Source organism: Petromyzon marinus, chromosome 18, assembly GCF_048934315.1.
Source record: "Petromyzon marinus isolate PM22_M1 ecotype Great Lakes invasive population chromosome 18, UKy_Petmar_22M1.pri1.0, whole genome shotgun sequence".
Lineage (NCBI taxonomy): Eukaryota > Metazoa > Chordata > Hyperoartia > Petromyzontiformes > Petromyzontidae > Petromyzon > Petromyzon marinus.
This window is the reverse complement of record NC_133684.1, coordinates 10,313,928-10,335,256: the sequence shown is the minus strand read 5'-3', so window position 1 is coordinate 10,335,256 and position 21,329 is coordinate 10,313,928. Positions and strand designations below refer to the sequence as shown.

The window sequence follows — 21,329 nt, the reverse complement described above, 5'->3', positions numbered from 1 at the left end:
GAAAATGCAGTAAAATGATTACAAAATTACCTCTTTTCTCACACCCAAACTGTATTCACAGATGGTTGAAGGTCAAACAGTGTTACGATAACAAAAGGGGTTCCATAGGGTTCCACCCTCAGACCCCTTTTGTTCTCTCTTTACGTCAATGACTTGGGCACCGACCTGGATCATTCCAGGGTAAATCTTTTTGCAGATGCCACGATACCGATTACTGCTGGCCGCTCCGGATGACGTGATTGCTAAGCTACAGGGTGATTTCAACAAACTACAACATCAGCTAGTTGCTCTTAAACTAGTCCTGAATACCTCCAAAACCAAGGTGCTATGCTTCTCACCAGGACTAAAGCAGGAAGTTATTTTTTCCCCAATTACATTCCTTAAATAATTGTCAAATAGAGTAAGTCAATATCTATAAGTATATTGGGGTCATCCTGGATTCAAAACTTAATTTTGAAGATCACATTGATTATATTGGTAAAAAGACAATAAAATTGGTTTTCTGTATCGACATAAGCACTGCTTCCCCCCAATGTTCCGTTTGGAATTGATAAAAGCTACCATACTGCCTCTACTTGACTACTGTGACATCGTGTATAAATCAGCCCCAAGTACTGTACTGAAGAAGCTTGATTCCATCTATCACTCGGCCTTAAGATTTGCATTGAACTGCCCATATAGGACTCACCACTGTGATCTCTACATTGGGTCAAACTTAACATCTCTTAATGTTCGACGGCTTGTACACCAGATCTTATTTATTCACGATGTACTTACAAAAAAATCCGCAGACTACCTGCTGGATCTCCTCTCTGTTTCAAAGAACAAATTTGACCTCAGGTCTTCACTCATTAACCAGCTTCACATTCCCTATTGTCGTACAAAAACTGGAGGAAAGGCCTTTGCTATTGATGCCCCCAGGGTCTGGAATGCTGTTGCCAATAAACTGCAACTTGAATCACTACCTATGAGATCTTCACTCAAAACTGCTCTAGAGGAGTTGTACACCCCTAGCTGCCACTGCTATTCATTGGCGTAAAATAAAATGTTTCGCTCCGGATGACCGCTGCAAAGTATTATCTGTATTTTGATTTAGCGTGCCGATCTTAAAAGGTGCATTGAAAAATGTGATACTCCGACTGATGCTTCTATTGTTGTGTAGTAACTCATGCAGCCAGCTATGGCTCTTGGATTTGGTGTTACATGTTATTTATGTGGTTTATTGTAAAAATTCGGTCAGTCCCTAGGATCACTGTTACGTTGCAATTATAGCTTTATTTTTGGCGATTTCGAAGACGTGTTTTGGTTTGGACATGTTTGTTTTGTTGTAGTATGGAGTTAGACTGATGGCCTTAATCTAAGTTTTCTTGTGGTTGTTGTTGTTTGACTTGCATCCCACTGGGATTTTTTGCACACAGCGTTGGTGTACGGTGCTTTTTCAGCAATATTTTGCTGTTTTTTCATGGATTTTCTGTTTGCACAGTCACTTTAAGATGTTTTCTTGTTCGTGTTTGTTTTTTTGTTTGTTGTGGTTGCACCCGATTCAAGAGCCGAATGGCTCACAGGGCTACACCAAAATAAATAAACTGAAACAAAACTTTAGTCTCGGATGAAAAGAACCCATCAACATAGCTTCAGTTCACATATTTATTATTTGTAACAGCGTAAAAACAACAATGTTCAGCGCTAAGTGCTTAGTAAACAACCCCCGGTCCTCATTACGGGCAATCGCTTCATAAACGGTGCCTCCCAACCTTCATCCAAATCCCAAACAAAAAACAAACACCATTTAAACAATACTGCATTCAGCATCAGTGCAACGTGGGGCAAGTGTGAATAGGCCTTCTTAGGGCCTTTTCCAGCAAACGACAGTGAGCGAGTGAGTGAGTGGTGCAGAACTTTGCTCAGAAACGATCATTTTCCTTTACATCGGGAGCAGCAGCCTGCCGAGTGTCAGATGAGAAATCGTGATAACGCAACGCCGCTTGCGCGCAAACGCTTGGACATCTGCGCAGAGACGTGAACACGCCGTGATTAGTGCACAACGGTGCGGCGATAAATGGCAAAAAAAAACCCGCGACGATTGCTTTGTGAATATTCAGACAGCAGTCCACAGATGCTGAAACACACATTTTTTTTTGCTTACAAAACAGCTAACACACCGTCAAAACCCGTGACAAGAAAAGCACGCGATACTAACCCAACCGCCGACTTCATTGTGATGTGTAAATTTTAATGGAAACATTCGATTACGGTGTTGATATTCATTTACACTTTTGATTTGACAGCAATTGCTTCCTTGCAGCTTAAAATGTCTCACGTTTGCCGTCATTGTTTACGTATCACGAACGGGAAAAAAAAAACCCGAGCACCACTTACGGCTGTAGAACATTGGGATGGCACCTTGGGGTTCCCAGAACCACACGCGAGCAGATGCTCCAAAATTATCCGAAAATATCGAGGAACTGATCGATGTATTATTTTGGGAAATTAAACTGTGCAAAAAAAACCAACCCTGTTTTACAGACGCACAACGCTGCCAAATCTAACCGACAATGAAGCGTCAGTGGTCCAAACTGGCTTGCGATTGACATAGAGGCCCCATTTAGTCACTGCTTAAAGCATCGATTACGGAAATATTTTCCAAACATTTCACTCGTAACCATTCCAAGAAGCCACACAGAACTCTGCGATGTGGCTGAATAACATGCCTCCCCCTTCACCCCAATTCGGTCACAAGCATCCTGGAAGCCAATGATATTTATAATTTCTCGTCACTTTGACACACCACAAATAGAGGTATAGCAGCTTAGCAGGTAACACGAATGAAAAAAATGTACAGGGTAGTCCAGATGTCTTGTGACCCCCCCCCCCCCCCCCCATTTAGAACCATAAGTTGGAGACTTGAATGTTTACTCGAAACAGAAATGCATGCGCAAAGGGAAAAAAGTGTTAGGGGTCAATTAATTTTGGGGGGGGAGGGGGGGTCACGTGACAATTTGGACCACTGTAGATGCAACATCGCACACAAGCGTGCACAAGCACCTATGGAGACACGAGGTTTTATTTTGGTTCGAACGTGCTAGACCAGTAACGAATTGGCACGTTTTGTTTACGTAATAAACGTTACTAATTGGCTGTCAGGCGATGGTGGGTTTAACAACATTCGTATTTACGCGATCTAACCCAAAAAAAACAACCTCTATACTGAATATTGGGTCGCAAAAGCCTACGTGCAAAACCCATGTAGACACTTGGGGTTTCATACACAGGTCGTATAGGAGACTCCGCAACAATTGACAGAGGCGTGTTTCTTTTACGGAGTCTCGCAAAGCGAGTCATTTACATTAAGGCAATGTCATCCATTTTGTCGTGAGACTTATATTTATTTTATTACTTATATATTTACAAAAATCACACAAAAGTAAAAAAAAGAGCCACTATGTTGAAACAATTTTGCGAATCCAGCAAAGTCGGAACATTTGTAAGGCATTGGTTCAAGCGTATCGGAAGACAGACCGCGAACGAGGCTAGCGGCAAAAAAAAAAAAATCGCTGTAGGAGCCCACCATCATCTCAATTTACCGAGCAAGAAAGAGCAAATGACGGATTCTTTTGCAATTAAATGTGTCGGTGCAAAAAGCTTCCGTTTTGATGTCCCCTTTTGTGTGTGCTACCGGCCACACGAAACACAGAGCAGCTGCACAATGTGTTGGTGGTCTTGAGGAGGCAATAAGCGTTTAACCCCCAACCGCCATCCCAATTTGATCTATGCAGTTGTAACTTTGTGGGCAAATTATGTAACGGCTAGGAAACCCCATAGTTATCACTTAAGAACAAGTTTCAGTGGCAGATTGTGCCATGAGGAAGAAACCTGATTGCAAGCTTTATAAACATGGAACAGTAACTTCCAATTTCCCGATATAATGTATTCAGCCCACCTTCGTGTGCTCACTGCAAGAAACGCCAATTGTAGCTCGGATACACTTCGTGTGTGCGTGCACGGATATTGAAAAGTTTAAAAAAAATGCCTTACTTAGTAAAGGTCCATCACGTGTGTCTAATGCATCAATAACATTTTACTGTGGAACGGACCACAGCAATATTTCTGATGTACATCACCCGCCGCAGGTCCATGCAAGGGAGGGGGAGGGGGGGGGGACATTGCTGACTTTCATTTGGTGTCAATTTGCATTACGTCAATGGTTGGGGAGAGGCAAAGCGAGGAGCGGAAGGTATTTAACCAAAGAGGTCCAACTTGGCTGAACGGAAGAAAATGAGCATCAGTAGATTGGAGCCATCGAATATGCAGATTCGTCCAAGTAAAAAAAATGTTTCTCAAGCTCAGCTTAGAATCCGACGCAGCTTCTGCAAGGACAACGCCTAACACCGTGGTGACGGAATGAACATCCACGGACTGATTCGAGTCCGACGCTGGCTGGAGAACACAGGGGCAGACGACTGGAGATGAATATCTTTGTTGTTTACCCAACAACAAGCGGGTGGGTGGGTGGGGGGGGGTTGCTCTGGTCTTGGCACCCCAGGGGTCGGAGATTGGGCGAGAGGCCCAGCCCCCCGCGTGCTGCTACGGCGGCGTGGAGAAGAGTTGAGTGGTGTTGGACTGGAAGGAGAAGAACGTGGGAGAGGTGGACGGTGGCGAGGAGGGAGACACACCCGGGGAGCTGCCGTTCTGCAGCTTCCACATGAGCTGTTCCTTCTCCATGGAGAGCCGCTGCTTGGCTTTAGCCTCGCGCTGAAGGGAAGCCTGCAGGGCCGTCTGCTCCGACGACAGTTGCCTGTGCCAACGGAGAAGATCGATTCAAGCTGCCGCCAATTTCATCCCACAGGGCGGTCCACAGGTGTCTTCCGACCCTCAATTAATTGACTGAACATTCTTTTTTTACTTTGCATATTATTTTCAGCTTTAAATAAACCTTACTAAAAAAAATATATTAAGCTTTACAGAATTCATTTGTGGGGGGGGGGTCACAAAACACATGTGCCTCCATGTACAGTCCCTCCTCACCCCCCGCCCCCCCCCCCCCCGGCAAGCTATGGGTAATATGTAAAGAAATAATCATCTACAAAAACCAAAATGCTTTGATCACGGGGGGGGGGGGGGGCAATCGGCCACTGCTTCAAGCGGATGGCCGGTGAACGACCTTCACTTTAAGCCCGAGGAGTGACATCGTGGCTCTGCGTGCACCTTGTGACTTCCATGCTCTTGTCCATGCGAGCCTTCATGTCCTCATTTTGCTGCTGCAGCACCTGCAGCTTCTCCTCCACAATCCGTTTGGCATCGGCCTGAACAAGAACGCCGTTACACAAATTGCGTTGAGCCTACTTGGCAACCGCGACAAACAGGTCACAGCTTCGAGTAAGTGCTGCGATTTCAGTGGCACATTCAAAGTAAAATGTGGGTTTGATGAAAAGGGGGCATTAATGGGCAGAGAAGCCCCTATTTTACGCTTTGTTGAGTTGTGAGTGATAGCGGGCAAGTTTAATAGATCACACCGAAAAAAAAAGACTGGATTAGAGGTGCGTGCCAACACCGCAAATACGCTGCCATTCAGCCCAGGCTCACTTGAGCAGGGAGATGCTGTGCCCTATAGGCACAAGGTCTCTAGTTTAACACGAAGTAGGCTTTTGCGACTAATATTATCCATAATAAATGTTTTTTTGGGGTTTGATCGGGTTAAACCCGCCACCACACAACAAATTAGTAAATCGTCACGTAAACAAAATGTTACAATTACTGCTACTTCAGCACATTCGGTGTGTTGGAGAGTAAAGCCACAACACGTTCACAACGAGTACGACGTTTCGCCGGTGATCACAACCAACCTCATCATAACTGTCAAGGAGGTCCTCCAGTTTCGGCCTTAAATAGAGTAAAGGCGATTTCATCGCCATCACCTCTACTGCGAATGTGCGTGTGGGAGCCAACCTCCTGCTGCAGTGCGAGCATGCGGCGCTCCAGTGTGTGGATCTGCTGGGTGCGGATATCCACCACAGCCTTCAGGCTGTTCAGCTCGTCCTCCATGTGCAGAGACGACACGGGAGACTGCGGCGAGCCCTGCGCGGTCGTCAGGAAATCGGTTTGTCAGCCATCGCACGGGAGAGTGGCGGTACGGACACAAGTGACCAGGAGAGCCGGCGGAATGTCGCTTGTTGGAGCTAACAAAAAATATATACATCTCCATTACCACACCACTTAAAAATAATCCATGCCTCGAGTTTTTAACTATAATTTTTTTTTAAACAAATGTCACCAGGTAAGGCCCACTAAGCTATATAGCTTTTTCAGAAGCGACCGGGCCACAAAATGATAGCTCAATGAAGTGGCTTATCACGTGGAATTCATATCAGGCAGACTCAAAACGTGTGATGTTTATTCTAAAATGTGGAGGGAAAAACCGGAGCACCCAGAGAGAAAAAAACGACCATTGGGAGAACATGCCATCTCCAAATATACAGCCGCCAGGGTAAGGATCGAACCCATGACCCTCCTGTATACCAAGCGATGTAGTTAATATCTCGCCACCGTGGCACCCTGGCTGGCTGGGCTTCTTTCGATCACAGTAAGTGTTGTTAGTAGCTGCGGGCCGTTGCCACCAAAACTCACTGGGTACCTGGCTAAACAGGATTTTCCACGTAGGAAAATAAACATTGGATTTAAAATGGCAATAGACCTAGGATAGTGCGACACCAAAAAGGTGGGAGTAACTCACAAAAGACTGACACGGTTCATTTAAAACTGCCCTGACGTTCCCAGTCATGCTTCTATTATTGAAATTCTTTTGGCAAAACATGTTTTAACCCTAGGAGAAAATGTAAAAAAATTTTTTTTTATACATATCATATTGGGATTTAATTATCGCACAAAAAAGCAGATTGACTTTTGTTGTCCGAATATAGGAAAGTTGTGAGCGGAGCGACGACAGCTGCCTCTTACTTTGTTGCAGGGCAAGGGGGTTTTCTCCACCGGAACGGTAAAAAATTAAATCTCTGCTACGAAGAAGGACCCATTGCCCAAAACGTCACTTATTATTCAGGCGTGTCTCCCCTTTTATAGGGCAGGGTTATTCACGAAAGCGACGGCGTTGCTGTTTGCAGCAGGTGCTTGTGCAGTTGCTACCAGCCCAGCGCAAGCACCACCGCTTCGGCGGAGACTGTCAGCAGGGGCAATTTCGGGTGAACGTAGTGTTCATAGTTTCATTTATTTGGTATAGCCCTGTGAGCCATTCGGCTCTTGAATCGGGTGCAGCCGCAACAAACAAAAAGCATGAACAAGAAAACATCTTAAAGTGACTTTGTGTGACTGTGCAAACAGAAAATACAGGAAAAAATATCAAAATATTCCTGAAATAGCACCGTACACCAACACTGTGTGCAAAAATCCCAGTGGGATGCAAGTCAAACAACAACAACAACCACAAGACAACTAAGATTAAGGCCATCAGTCTAACTCCGTACTACAATAAACAAAAACATGGCCAAAACAAAAAATAGTTTTCGAAATCACCAAAATAAAAGCCATAAATGCAATGTAACAGTGATCATAGGGACTGTGACCGAATTTTTAACAATAAACTACGTAAATAAATTATAACACCAAAATCTAGAGCCATATTTTAGGCCACTGAATAGCAGTGGCAGCTAGGGTTGTACAACTCCTCTAGAGCAGTTTTGAGTGAAGATCTTATAGGTAGTGATTCAAGTGAAGGCTTCTCCCCCCCCCCTCCACCAGCATCCCCACCCTACCCACCTCCCAAACTTTATCAGCACCCACCTTGCTGGCCGACGTATTTTTCAAGAGCTTCCCTATGTTGGAGATTTCTTCTTTCTGAGTCTTGATTTGCAGTGTCAGCATCTTCACCGTCTCCTGCGATTTTCACACAGAGGTACGTATTTTTTGTGTTCAACGTACACACGAATTAACGTGGATGTTTCATGGATAGACTGGGTTCAGGAAGGTAGAACTTCCCACCAAACGGTTAAGTGCCACCAATGGAGGAACGTTTTCCAACGCTCCCTTGATCAGGAAGGAAAACACTTCGACGTTTGACAAAACAGTCTCGGGTCTGACGTTAAATGCAAATTTTACCGTTTTAAAACACAGCGGTTGGAAGCAAAGCAGATGTCGATTACAATAAGGGGATAATAAAATTGGAGCTTGCATACCTCCAAGCGGGATTTCTCACGTTCAAACTTGTTCTGCATCGACGTCCGTTTACTTTCAAAAGACAGGTTCAGCTCTGGAAATAAACGGCAAGGCGCAAGACACAATGATCAAGTCAGGACATCTGTTATTGTGCACTCTTACAGAGTCCAAGTCCATCACGAATGCGCATTTGAGCACACGTTTAAGTAGGCTCTCTGGAAACAATAAACGCCGTTTCGAGTCTGCTGCAGGAACCGGGCTCGGACTCAGGGATGGATCCCAAACATGATCCTGGTAGCGCGTTCCAGGTCACTGGGCCGGAGACCCCAAAGCTGCGGTGTGACCGCATCGTGCGCGAGGTTTACACGCGGTGGCTACAGAGGCGGATCATAGTCGGAGTCGATTTGGTTTCTGTTGAAGCTGGTATGCACCGATCGGAAAAGACCTCGCACCAGAAAAACGAGACCCACAAAACCGCGAGCATGCTTTTGGCTTGGGCAAGCTTCATGACACGTTTTTTAAAGGGTAATGAATAAGTCCAGAAAGATGCTGTACAAGTCTACGGTTCATGACTGTTTGTGCCGAGTGAGACCCAGGCATGTAGCAGACTTCAGAAGCAGTGTTAGATGTGCCCATGCCTTAAAATGTCCGGTTACAGTGCTGCTCATTGCTTACATTCATTAATATGAAGATGATGTTCTTTTAGTTACACAGGAAAACCTCGATTGAATGTAAGGGTTTTCAATTAGACAAAACCAATACCACAATTATAACAAAAGTGACTTTTCAGCTGCATGCCCAACATATTTTTTTGCTAGCCACAGAACAAACTGTTACTGCATCGCACACCTTCAGATACACTTCTGCAGCCACCTGGTACACTCTGCTTTCCACTATTAGGAAGCCACTGGAGCGATGCACTTTTCAATATGAATAGAAAATCACTTCTTTAGAACTGCTTTATGTTTAGTTTGTTGTCCTTCCCCCACACCTCCGATTAGCATGGTTGACTACGTACGGTGCAAAAGAAGTTCAATATACAGTAAAACCTTGGATTGCGAGCACAATTCGTTCCGGAAACGTGTTTGTAATCCAAAGCACTCGTATATCAAAGCACTCGTACATCAGTTGTGATCACGTGACGCTCAGCAGACAAAGCGTATATACGTACTGCTCGTATTGCAAGACCTCGCTCGTTTAATGAAATTAATATTTATTTAAAAATGTTGATCGTCTTGCAAAAACACTCGCAGACCAAGTTACTCACAATCCAAGGTTTTACTGTACATCCATTAAGTGAACGCAGACAGCAACATATTTCAACAGGGCTACAGTTGTGTCAAGTTAAATGCCCATATTTGTTATGCTCATAAGGCTCACACGTTGCTGTTGAAGCATCTATGGAATTGAATCATTGAACATGCAAGCTCACCATTGATGCTCCTCTCCAGGTCTTCTTTCATGGCAGTCACCGTCTCCATCTCAATCTCAGACATGGCATCTTTCTTTTGCTAGACGGGAAAAAAAACAGAAACACAGAAAATGACGCTACATCCAGCCACATTTCAAGTTCATGCATGGGACCACGTCAGATGCCACTGTCAGCAGCTTTCAAATAAAATGACACGTGTTCAAATCAAAGTCAGAAGGCCAACCCTGACTTTTGGGATTCATGTGCATCTCTTTATGGAAAGTCAATACTTGCGTAATAAGAGTGAAGTTTATTTATAACCGTGTGAGAACTCACCGAGACTGGCCAGAGCAGTGGAACTCAAGGGATCGTTTCCTCCACACCAGCACAAATTGGCCCACCACAATTCTAGATTTGAAGCTTTCGTGACTGCAAGGATCCACACTCTTTGGTTCTATTCGGTAAAGTCACGTAGGTAAAAATAAACGTCGTGATTTTTGTTATTTTATTTTTACCTACGTGACTTTACCAAATAGAACCAAAGAGTATGGCCCACCACAGTTTGTCGCGTGTCGGTGGGGTAAAGCGTGGCCCACTCCCACGTCTTTAACGTTGTCTGGCCAGCATGGGCAAATACCTTCTGGAGAGGCTCCCTGGAAGTGTGCCTAAGGTGGAGGCCCTACCACCAGCAGCGGCATGAGCAGGAAGTTGCTGCATTGCACCCTGACCAATTCGAAATTATTGTAGGAAATCAGTGCGTCTCGGCCATCGGGTAAGGCAGCACATTCAGACGGAAGCGGTGCAAACAAGCCACGGGGCCAAGAGAAGCACCTCTCCCCTTCTTGGAAACCCAGCCACACCAAGTGAATAATCGACAGCAAAGCAGCCGCCCCCGGCGCAGCGGCGACTTTTGGCGAACCATCGAATAAAGACGGTCACCGCCGCATCATCGCGCGCTTTTGCGGCCATCTGGAATGCTCTTTCCGATATTATGAAGCCACTGGAACTATGCACTTTCAAAACATAAATTGAAAGCTCATTTCTTGAGAACTATTTTTTTGCGTTCAGTTCGTTGTCCTCCCCTCACTTCCGATGAGCATGGTTGGCTACGTACAACGGTGTGAAAGAAGTTCACAACAAACGGAAGCGCCGAGGAAAAACTTTTGCGTTGTTCGTCCGAGCGCTGCAGGAGTCAATGAGCCACTAACGTCCTCAGTAGGGTGGCGTTTTGGCTTGCAAGTGACGATAACGGCGTACGCGTTTAAAATCTACCCAAAGCCGCGCGCTCTGGCAAAGACGCGGCTGGAATTTCAACAGGGTGCACATTACAGCGCAGAGCGACGTCAAGCAAAAGTGGCCCCCGTGCACGGAGTACATAGTTTTTAAAGTGAGATTTATTGCAGTGCCTCGTGCCATAATTTGTTTTGGCATATTTTTGTTACACTATGCTTTCCATTTGTATCCTTTATATTAAATCCCAAGGATGGTATTCTGGCAAGAATAATTAACTCAATAATCATAAGATTGGAATTTAAAATTCCAGTTAAGCATCAGCCGAGCCCATCGCTTATTCTGCGTCGATAACATGTGTTATTCCATGTGAAAAATCAAAAGCAGTTGTCCGATGGATCGACTGTTCACTGCCATAGAAGTGTAATTTTGACCACCACTTGCTCAGGGTCACTAAACAAAGATAAATGGGAAGACGCAAGGTTTTTATTTGGTTAGATTAACACCACAATGCTATGCTTTGTGTTGCACATTTATTATAGCCGCTCATTTTTACTATCTAAAACGGGCAAAAGATGATTAATGATATTTACGTAAAAAGTCATCACGGTCCAACAAACCACTCTTAAACAGGGCCACGTGTTGTTCTGTTGCTACTAGCGCTAGAGAGTGTGTGTTTTGATTTGTAATTCAACACCCGTACTTTGTTTGGGTCATTTGTTTTTCCAAGTCGGTCCCCTTTGGCCACCTTATGTTATTGCAGATGCGATGAAGCAAAAGCAGCCTCCCTTCACTCCATGGGTGACAGGAGGGATGTGTGACAAAATTGGGAGATTCACTTGAGTATTGCGCAAACACACGAGACCACGGCAACTCCTGGACGTGAGGACCAGAGTGCAGTGTGGAGTGTAAACAACTGATCAATCAAGGCGTGTCACTTCCCCTTGTTGCCCCGACCCCCAACTCCCCACAATTGCAGTATGATTCCAATTCTGATCTCAGCATCACCATGAGGAGAGCAAGACATGTCCTTCCGGAGCTTCTGCAGTGAGCATTGCATCACGTGGTGCCATAGAACAGCCCTGAATATTGAAATGACAGTTGGCCTCTTAACCCACACAGTTTTGAAAAGATTGTCACGTGGCCAACCAAATATGTTGAATCCTCAAGAGCTGAAGTGAATCAGACAACCAAATGGAACGATGCGTGTTTTAAGTCATTGGTGAAGTAAACCAAAACCAAAAGTTCACCACCGCATTTCAGTGCGGTTTAACCAGTCCTCTTCACCAGATTTAAACCCAACCTCTCACTGGTGCCAGCTCCGTACCAAGACGTGCAATCAGCCCAGAATGCATTGGGTTCACGATCACAAGTTCAGCGTTCATCATCCTTGTCCCTCGTGGGTCAGTAAATTGATATTATTTGTGTCGTGTGTCGCCATAAAAAAAACTTCCCACGGGGTCTCAATAACTCATGAGCATTGTAGCTAAAGATATTTTGGCCAATGCTTTTTGAAGTATTGTTAAAAGGGGATCCACTTCCTGGTGACTACCAACGGGAGGCACCACCTACTTGGTCGCACAAAGCCGAGCACTGCCGCAGGAACATAGAACTTCAGTGTGGAGAAGAGCAGCCAATTCAGTGGCTTTAAGTTTAGTTTAAAGCAGGTGGCAAGAACTCAAGAGACCAGTATCATCTTATTTGTAAATGTGACCTGGGGCATTAGTCCCAGTAGGTGGTGATGATTGCACCATATTGTTAATGTATGTAGCAATTTGCAGGTACAGTAATTGCATTATGTGGACCCCCCGGACGTCGGCACACAATGGGTCAAATCTAGCCAACCATGTCAGAAGAATTTTTATTGGCCACTGTCGTATTATGTTGGTCATTACGCTCGCAGAAATTTGTATTATATCTGTATTTTATCAAGTAAGGTTCACCGACCTTTATATAGCTCTTTGGTCAGAAGAGAACTGGCCAGAAATGACAGCTCAACAAAGTGGCTAAATCACGTGGAAAATTATAGCAGCCAATGCCATAAACGCATGTTTTTAAATGTGGAAGGAAAAACCGAGGACCCAGAGACCCCGGAGAAATAACTCCAAATATATAGCAGGCGTCAGGGTTGGGATCAAACCCACGACCTCCTGTATACCAGGCGAGGTAGTACATCTCATAGCCACCGTGGCACCACCCCATAATCAGGGAGGTCACTGGATTTAAACTGTGAATCTCCCTGGTCACGCCATGCTCTCATGGGGCAGATAGATATTGGGGTTTGTAGCACGTGAAAATTGCAGAGTGGAATTTTGAGTGGTCAAATCCTAGGTTGGGGTCAATGCAGCAGTCCATAACTCTCGCAGATCATGAGAAAGTAAAAAAAAAATATGGCCTATTCCACAAGAAAGTTAAAATGTCCATCAATGGCTCAGGGCTGTGAGACAGGTAAAGGTGGTTGTTTGAGCAGAAGGCCACTGAATTGTCTCAAGGAGCATAAAGCATCATGCAAACTCCGGTCAACATCGCAGCAGCAGCAGCAGCTGCTTTTGACTCACCATCGAACAAATACGGTCACTGCATTGCGTGCTTTCAGATGCGGTTCTGCGGCCATCTGGAACGCTCTTCCTTTCGATATTAGGAAGCCACTGGAGCAATGTATTTTAAAATCGAGATTTAAAATTCATTTCTTGAGAACTGCTTTGTTTAGTTTGTTGCCCTTCCCTTGCACCTCTGGTCAGCGCGGTTGGCTACGTACGGTTCAAAAGAAGTTTAACAAATAGACATGCACACCAATAGAAAACCAAAAAGTATGTATGCAGTACTTGAGGCAGGCGTGTACTCACACAGTACGCAACACAAACCGGGTTTTTCCAAGAATGATATATAGTGGCAAAGGCGCAGTGGAAAATGTATACTTTTAGAATGGATTTAATACAGCAGCCGAGGGCATGATTAATGAGACGGTGGAAGTAAATTCCCGAGACAGAAAACCCAGAGAATGTTACATCCAGAGTATAAATCGGGAAAGTAGGAGGGACAGGCGAGCAGATATGGGGGTTACCTGAATGGAGAGGAGAAATAACTCCCACCCAAGCAAAATCAGATGGTCTCAATTAATGGCAATGTTTCAAGGCAGGGTCTGGAAGGGGCAATTTGTCTTAGAAATTCACAGCAATAACAAGGATTCCCCATTTACTCTTAACACATTAACATGGGGAGGGAGGGGGGGAGCAAGCGCCAAATAGCGAGCGCCCAACTGTGGTGGACAAAGCACATTAGACCCTGGTGTAGCCCAGTCATTATGGCCCTCTCCTGCAGTGATGATTGCACAACAGCAGGTACTAATTTAAGGCTGAACACACCTAAGGGAGGAAGACAAGACAGATTTGGGTAGCCTGCCAAAAATGGCTACGCGTGGCTGGGATTTGAAACTCAGGTTGCCAGGAATGCAGCGTGCCAATGACGAAGCTGCCACTTTAAGATGGCTAAAGACAACGATCCCATCCCCTATAGTCATGCACATATACATCTATGTGCATGTAAAACATCTTTCACACTGTACATAGCAAACCGTGCTAATTTGGAGGTGCGGGTGAAGGACAACAACATACTAAACACAAGAAGCACTTTAAAGAAATGGGTTTTCAATTTAGATTTTAAAATGCACGGCTCCAGCGGCTTCCTAATATCGGAAGAGCGTTCCAGACGGCCGCAGAAGCACATCCGAAAGAGCGCGATGCGGTGACCACCGTCTTTGTTTGGTGGCCAGCAAAAAAAGCCGCCGAGGATGACCGGAGTTTGCGTGATGGCTTATGCTCCTCGGCACGTATTGGGCACAGGGATACAATCAAGAAACCCCCAAGTGCACTTTGCCATCATCACTATTATAGTCTTGGTTCTTTCGGTAAAGTCACGTTGAAGGGAAACAATAACATTTATCATCACTATTATTACAAATTGCCTCGTGGCCAAAAAGTAGAAGCTTTCATTTCGGATAAGGACGTTTTTTCTAAACCATTTCCCGACTTGAAGGCCAACCGCACAGAACGTTTTCTTATGATACTATATTTTTATGCACATCCCCTACAGAGTGGATAAAATTATTACTACTTTGAGAAAGGTCAAACGTGATCGTCCTATGGAAAGATGAGACCCCACCATAAACATTTGGAATTTCCGTCACCAGCCGACAGGCTTCCAATCGAGACACTTCAACGTTTTAAAAAATATTATTTTGACAAAGTTAATATTACCGTCACTCATAAAAGTGCCAGAATTTGTAAGAGGAAGTGGTAGTAAAATAGTTGTGCGTAAAAAAAAGTGCACTGTATGCACGGAAAACTAATTTGAAAAGCAACTGGTTAAATAACTTTTATAGCATAACTGCACAAACGATGTTTCCAGAAGACCACGTACAAGAAAAAAATCCCATATTACAATTGACAGCAGGGAGAAGTTCCATGACAAGTAATATCTGCATGCACACACAAGAGGACCTCCGATTAAGCACGGTTGGCTACGTATAGGGGCAAAATAATTTTAACATACACAGAGGAACATCTACATCTCGGCGAGGTGAATGAGCATGCAATGGTTCGGGCAACCCAGATTTGCTAGCTCATGACCACGGAAGTAACAGCAGAAAGAAAGAAGGGCCGTGATGATGGCATGGCACGGACCTCCAGCGTGTTCTCATGTAAAGGGGGCGATGACATGGTCAATGCCAAAACAAACTTTAAACAAACTTTAAACGATAGAATGAGCAACGTCGGGGATCTGCTTTTATCCATCGTGCATTCTTCTCTGGCTCTCGGCACCTTGTGTATAAAGTGTCAACATTCTTGAGCAGGAGGGAGCTCCACTCTAAAACTAACCCCCCCTCCCAGCCCACGCGCTCTCTCGGGATAAGCAGAGGCAATCAATGACCAATAAAGCCATTAGCGGAGAAGGAATAGGGCATAATAGGAAAATGTTCATGTTTAGCTAAGTAGCCTCTCACTGTTAACTGAAAATGAAATGGCATTCCCGGAGAAATAACGAAGCCATTAGATTCAACCAAAAATTAATAGAAAAATGAAACATCACAAAGTGAAATTAGAACACAGGGCCCCCAGCTCGGAGCCGAATTGGTTTCAGATGTTGACCGCATTTGTTTAGCGTCATATGACACCACATGTTCTCAACTGGGATCCGATTCTCTAACCAGCTCAGGATTTCGCTGACAAGGAGAATGTTTGATGCAGAACAAAACAAAAATTCCAACAAAATAAATACCTTGCATATAAAACACAAAAGGGTCACGACTTGTAACTGCAATATTAAATATTAATTATTGAACACTTGATTGAAAGTAAAAGTTTAAGTTTGTCCCACTACCCGCAGTATTTTTTAAGAAGGTGGCAGCCTCCACATGGCCCACTGTGTCCAGTGAGAAATCGCGGATAATGCCATCAAACCGGTGACCGAACATCGATCAACGATCTCCCAGTCTCCAGAACAACTCCTCACAGCATTTTTGATCGTGTTCAGAAATGTGTTTAACATTTGTAACAGAGGGGAATTTTTTTTTTAAGTCGCTTTTTATTTAAGCCTTGAAGTGAAATGAGACTGAAGAATTTAGGCCATGGCCAATTTGAGTTGACAAAAATGTAAAACGCGTTGCCGGGACCACGACACTATAGAGTTATTTGGCTCAAGGGAGTGCGGTATGAAAATCAAACCATCTGTGGGGGAAGAGGGGGGGGGGGTGCAAATCTGAGTTGATCATCCAGAACCAGCGGCGTTTCTTCCCAGAGATAGTATTGACCGAGCAAACCACTAACCAAGAGAATTTGAATCTTTGCCGGAGCACCACCCAAGCCAGCAGAGACGAAAACTAAAAACATACAAGGTCACGAGATTTCTTAAGAGTCTAAAAAAAGTTCTGTTATGCTACCACTCTGGCAACAATGCAGACCAGATTGAAAAATACGAATAATAATAATTTACATTTACAAGGCACATTTCATCCATAGATCCCAATGCTCGATGTGCTGAAAGCAATAAAATAAACAGAACCAGGGTAAACGACCAGAACTAAGGGATGAAGGCCAGTTTAAAGATGCGAGTTTAAAAAAGATTAAAAGAAAACTGCAAAAAAGCCCCGAAATAAGTATGCATGTCGAACTTCCTTCGCACGTACAGCGAGGGGAAAAAAGAATTTGATCCCCTGCTGATTTTGTCCGTTTGCCCACTGACAAAGAAATAATCAGTCTATAGTTTTAATGGTAGGTTTATTTGAACAGTGAGAGACAGAACAACAAAAATCCAGAAAAACGCATTGCGAAAATGTTATAAATTGATTTGCATTTTAATGAGGGAAATAAGCATTTGACCCCCTCTCAATCAGAAAGATTTCTGGCTCCCAGGTGTATTTTATACAGGTAACGAGCTGAGATTAGGTGCACTCCCTTTAAGAGTGTGCTCCTAATCTCAGCGTGTTACCTGTATAAAAGACAGCTGTCCACAGAAGCAATCAATCAGATTCCAAACTCTCCACCATGGCCAAGACCAAAGAGCTCTCCAAGAATGTCAGGGACAAGATTGTAGACCTACACAAGGCTGGAATGGGCTACAAGACCATTGCCAAGCAGCTTGGTGAGAAGGTGACAACAAATTTTGATTTAAAGCTTTTGTGACTGCAGTAATTCATATTCTTAGTTCTTTCGGTAAAGTCACGTTGAAGGGAAACAAAATAATGAAATATATAATATATTGTTATATATTTTATTATTTTGTTGTTTCCCTTCAACGTGACTTATCGAAAGAACTAAGAATAAGGTGACAACAGTTGGTGCGATTATTCGCAAATGGAAGAAACACAAAAGAACTGTCAATCTCCCTTGGCCTGGGGCTCCATGCAAGATCTCACCTCGTGGAGTTGCAATGATCATGAGAACAGTGAGGAATCAGCCCAGAACTACACAGGAGGATCTTGTCAATGATCTCAAGGCAGCTGGGATCAGTCACCAAGTTAACAACTGGCAACATACTACGCCGTGAAGGACTGAAATCCTGCAGCGCCCGCAAGGTCCCCCTGCTCAAGAAAGCATATATACATGCCCGTCTGAAGTTTGCCAATGAACATCTGAATGATTCAGAGGACAACTGGATGAAAGTGTTGTGGTCAGAGGAGACCAAAATGGAGCACTTTGGCATCAACTCAACTCGCCGTGTTTGGAGGAGGAGGAATGCTGCCTGACCCCAAGAACACCATCCCCACCGTCAAACATGGAGGTGGAAACATTATGCTTTGGGGGTGTTTTTCTGCTAAGGGGACAGGACAACTTCACCGCATCAAAGGGACGATGGACTGCGCCATGTACCGTCAAATCTTGGGTGAGAACCTCCTTCCCTCAGCCAGGGCATTGAAAATGGGTCGTGGATGGGTATTCCAGCATGACAATGACCCAAAACACACGGCCAAGGCAACAAAGGAGTGGCTCAAGAAGAAGCACATTAAGGTCCTGGAGTGGCCTTGCCAGTCTCTAGACCTTAATCCCATAGAAAATCTGTGGAGGGAGTTGAAGGTTCGAGTTGCCAAACGTCAGCCTCGAAACCTTAATGACTTGGAGAAGATCTGCAAAGAGGAGTGGGACAAAATCCCTCCTGAGCTGTGTGCAAACCTGGTGGCCAACTACAAGAAACGTCTGACCTCTGCGATTGCCAATAAGGGTTTTGCCACCAAGTACTAAGTCAAGTTTTGCAGAGGGGGTCAAATACTTATTTCCCTCATTAAAATGCAAATCAATTTATAACATTTTTGGCATGCGTTTTTCTGGATTTTTGTTGTTGTGTCCTCTCACTGTTCAAATAAACCTACCATTCAAATTATAGACTGATCATCTCTTTGTCAGTGGGCAAACGTTCAAAATCAGCAGGGGCTCAAATACTTTTTTCCCCTCACTGTACGTAGCCAACCGTGCTCATCGGGAGGTGCGTGGCCACGTACTTGCGCCACCCTCGCATCCAGCTCCTGCTCGTGGGTCTGCTGCAGCCGCTCCATTTCCCCGTCGAACTGCTGCCTGAGCATGGCCTCGAGGTTGGACAGGGCCTCGGCGTGCCTCCTCTCGGCCTCGGTGAGAGCCACGACGGAGTCTCGCTCCCCCACCTCCTTCTCCTGCTCCAGCCGTGCGCAGCGCTCCACGTACATCGCTGCCGCAAACAAGACAAAGGGTCCCCCCCCCCCCATAAAGCCTTAACAGCGTATTCAACCAAACCATACGTTGTGTTTTAACAGACCGTTTGTGTTGCTTTATATAGCTTCCAAATTTTGCTAAACCCTGTTTGATTTAGTGTGATGTTCCGTCTCTCTGTATCCCCTGGTATATCTGTGTTAATTCCCCCTACTTAAGGTCTGTATATATATATCTGCGGTTATGCGTTTCCTCTACCCGATGATTGCTGTGTTGCGATCGAAACGTCGTATGCTATTATATAATTGTATTTGTTATTATTTCTACGTGACTTTACCGAAAAAACCAAAAGAGTAATTCCTGCGGTCACGAAAGCGCCTAATCAAGTTCCTTAACAAGCCGTTTACGGCAAGTGCAGTTAAGCGAGCACCTATGAAGGCCGGCACGGCCATAATGGGGCGAGTGGCCAGCACCACGCCAGACCACCTTTGTCAGTGTTTTAACACATCGCACTAGATACTCAATTGAGGCCGAGTTGACCTAGGGGAGGCCCAGGGGCAGTTCAGATAACCACCGTTGGTGTCGATCGCGAACGAGAATCGAATTCGGGTCGCCAGGTTCGTGGCACAGTGCGCTATCCACGACGCTACGTCGCTGCAGAACACACACAATGGAGTATAGAGAGCGTGTTAAGGGCAAAAACATCACGGGAAGTGCCGTCTAGCTCGACCTCTTTTCCACTAGCTCAGAGCTGAGCCAGCGAGTGGGGCCATCACGGTATGGTTGTTTTTCCAACTGGCGACATGTCATGCCAAACCCGAAATGAGCTGTGATACATGCTCGCCTCAAGACACAGAAGACCGTTCTTTCACATTCAAAAAGAGAGACATGGTGGGCAGAGAGGGGCGGACCCAGCCCAGCATTCACTCAGGGGTCAATAAAAGATCGTCAAAATGTGTGGTTGTCTTGTGGAGAAAGCCCCAACCATAGGAATGAGGAATCTCCACCAGTGGCTTGGCGCTGCCATGAGGGGTGCAGCCCCACGCTTGTTTTGATATTATTCATGGTCAAGGCCTTCGGTGTAAAACCCAAGTTACAAGTGAGTCGCTCAAAAATTGTAACCTCCCCTTGGCTCAAATAAGCAATTGGTGGTTATTAACCTCGGGCTCTGACAGTGGTGTAAATTCCACGTGCCTACGTTGCAGCCCAATCACTCGATGGGTTTTACCACTTGTGAGTTCATGCCACTACAGTGACTATATCTAGATGCAAAGTGAATGAGTTTAGTGAGGAATGAACGAGCGAATGGATTTTATGTAGCCGTCAAGTTAGTAATGCAAACACTGCATTGACAATTATGCCTGAATTATAAGTTATACAATTTTCACACAATGGGTAGATAGGTTGTTGCATTTATCAATCACTTACCAAGCTGTTGCTGAACACTTTTGAGATCCAAATTAAGATCGGTCAGCTTTCCAGATAATTTCTCATTCTAGAAAAACACATCCACAAAAAAATACCATCACATCATCATCTGCAAAAATCACACTGCATGTTTATCAGCGTTAAAGAGAGTAACTTCGAACAAATGCGGCATGTTCTTCGGAAAACATTCGCGTAAAAAAGGTACCTATTACTAAGCACCACAAATTCTCAATTTAAAGCCGTCTATTAATCAATGACAAAAACAATTCATTCAAAACTTAGGACCATATTGCCAAGGACATATTCAAGTTCTTAAACAGCTGATCAGACACTCGGCAGAAGCCGAAACGCCTCTTCCCAAGGACGGCACATTTTGACAGAGCCCCAGGGACACTTTCAGAATTTTAGTACAGGCTGTCAGAGGATATCCCTGCCATGGACAGATATTTTTTTTCACGCTGTTTAATCAATCAAGCCACAATGGTTTCCAACTCCAAACCAGTAAAAGGGTGGCACTTCTCTTGTTTGTAGCCGGGCCAGTGGTGGAAATTCCACATTCATATGACAGGCAAGTCATTATGTAGATCAACCCACTTGCACACACAATATATATGTAATATGTTCACGATCCAATACACGTACATCCTTTCATATGCTTCATGTTAAACGCATGCACTTATGTACAGTGATGTGTGGATTGATGTAAAAAGCAGACAGTTTAAGCGTCTCATTTCATAATGCTATTTAACAGCTTAAACGGGAAGGTTTCGAGACGGCGTCGAGGTGCAGAGCCAGTAAGATCCAACGTGTGTCCAGTGCTTTGTAGCGCTCAACACTGCCGGTGGCCCCAAGCCAGTGTGGAAAGTCTACATTCCTATGGCAGGAACCACAGCCTTCAGAGACCCAGGCCCAAGTGCGTC

The 21,329-nt window shown here is 44.7% G+C and overlaps 1 protein-coding gene across 3 annotated transcripts in view; it reads right to left on the bottom strand.

The window, feature by feature from the left end:
* Positions 1-1,633: 1,633 nt before the first annotated feature.
* Positions 1,634-21,329, bottom strand: part of LOC116943661 (microtubule-associated tumor suppressor 1 homolog) — a 79,813-nt gene continuing 60,117 nt past the window's right edge. For all 3 annotated transcript variants that reach the window (XM_032956698.2, XM_076067878.1, XM_076067879.1), the window contains 8 exons: positions 20,410-20,476; positions 18,798-19,000; positions 9,596-9,674; positions 8,184-8,257; positions 7,792-7,884; positions 5,947-6,075; positions 5,206-5,303; positions 1,634-4,795 (listed from right to left, as the gene is read on the bottom strand). In XM_032956698.2, coding sequence (XP_032812589.1) covers positions 4,585-4,795; positions 5,206-5,303; positions 5,947-6,075; positions 7,792-7,884; positions 8,184-8,257; positions 9,596-9,674; positions 18,798-19,000; positions 20,410-20,476 — 954 coding nt within the window. In that variant the 3' untranslated portion in view covers positions 1,634-4,584. The remainder of the gene's footprint in view (positions 4,796-5,205; positions 5,304-5,946; positions 6,076-7,791; positions 7,885-8,183; positions 8,258-9,595; positions 9,675-18,797; positions 19,001-20,409; positions 20,477-21,329) is intronic.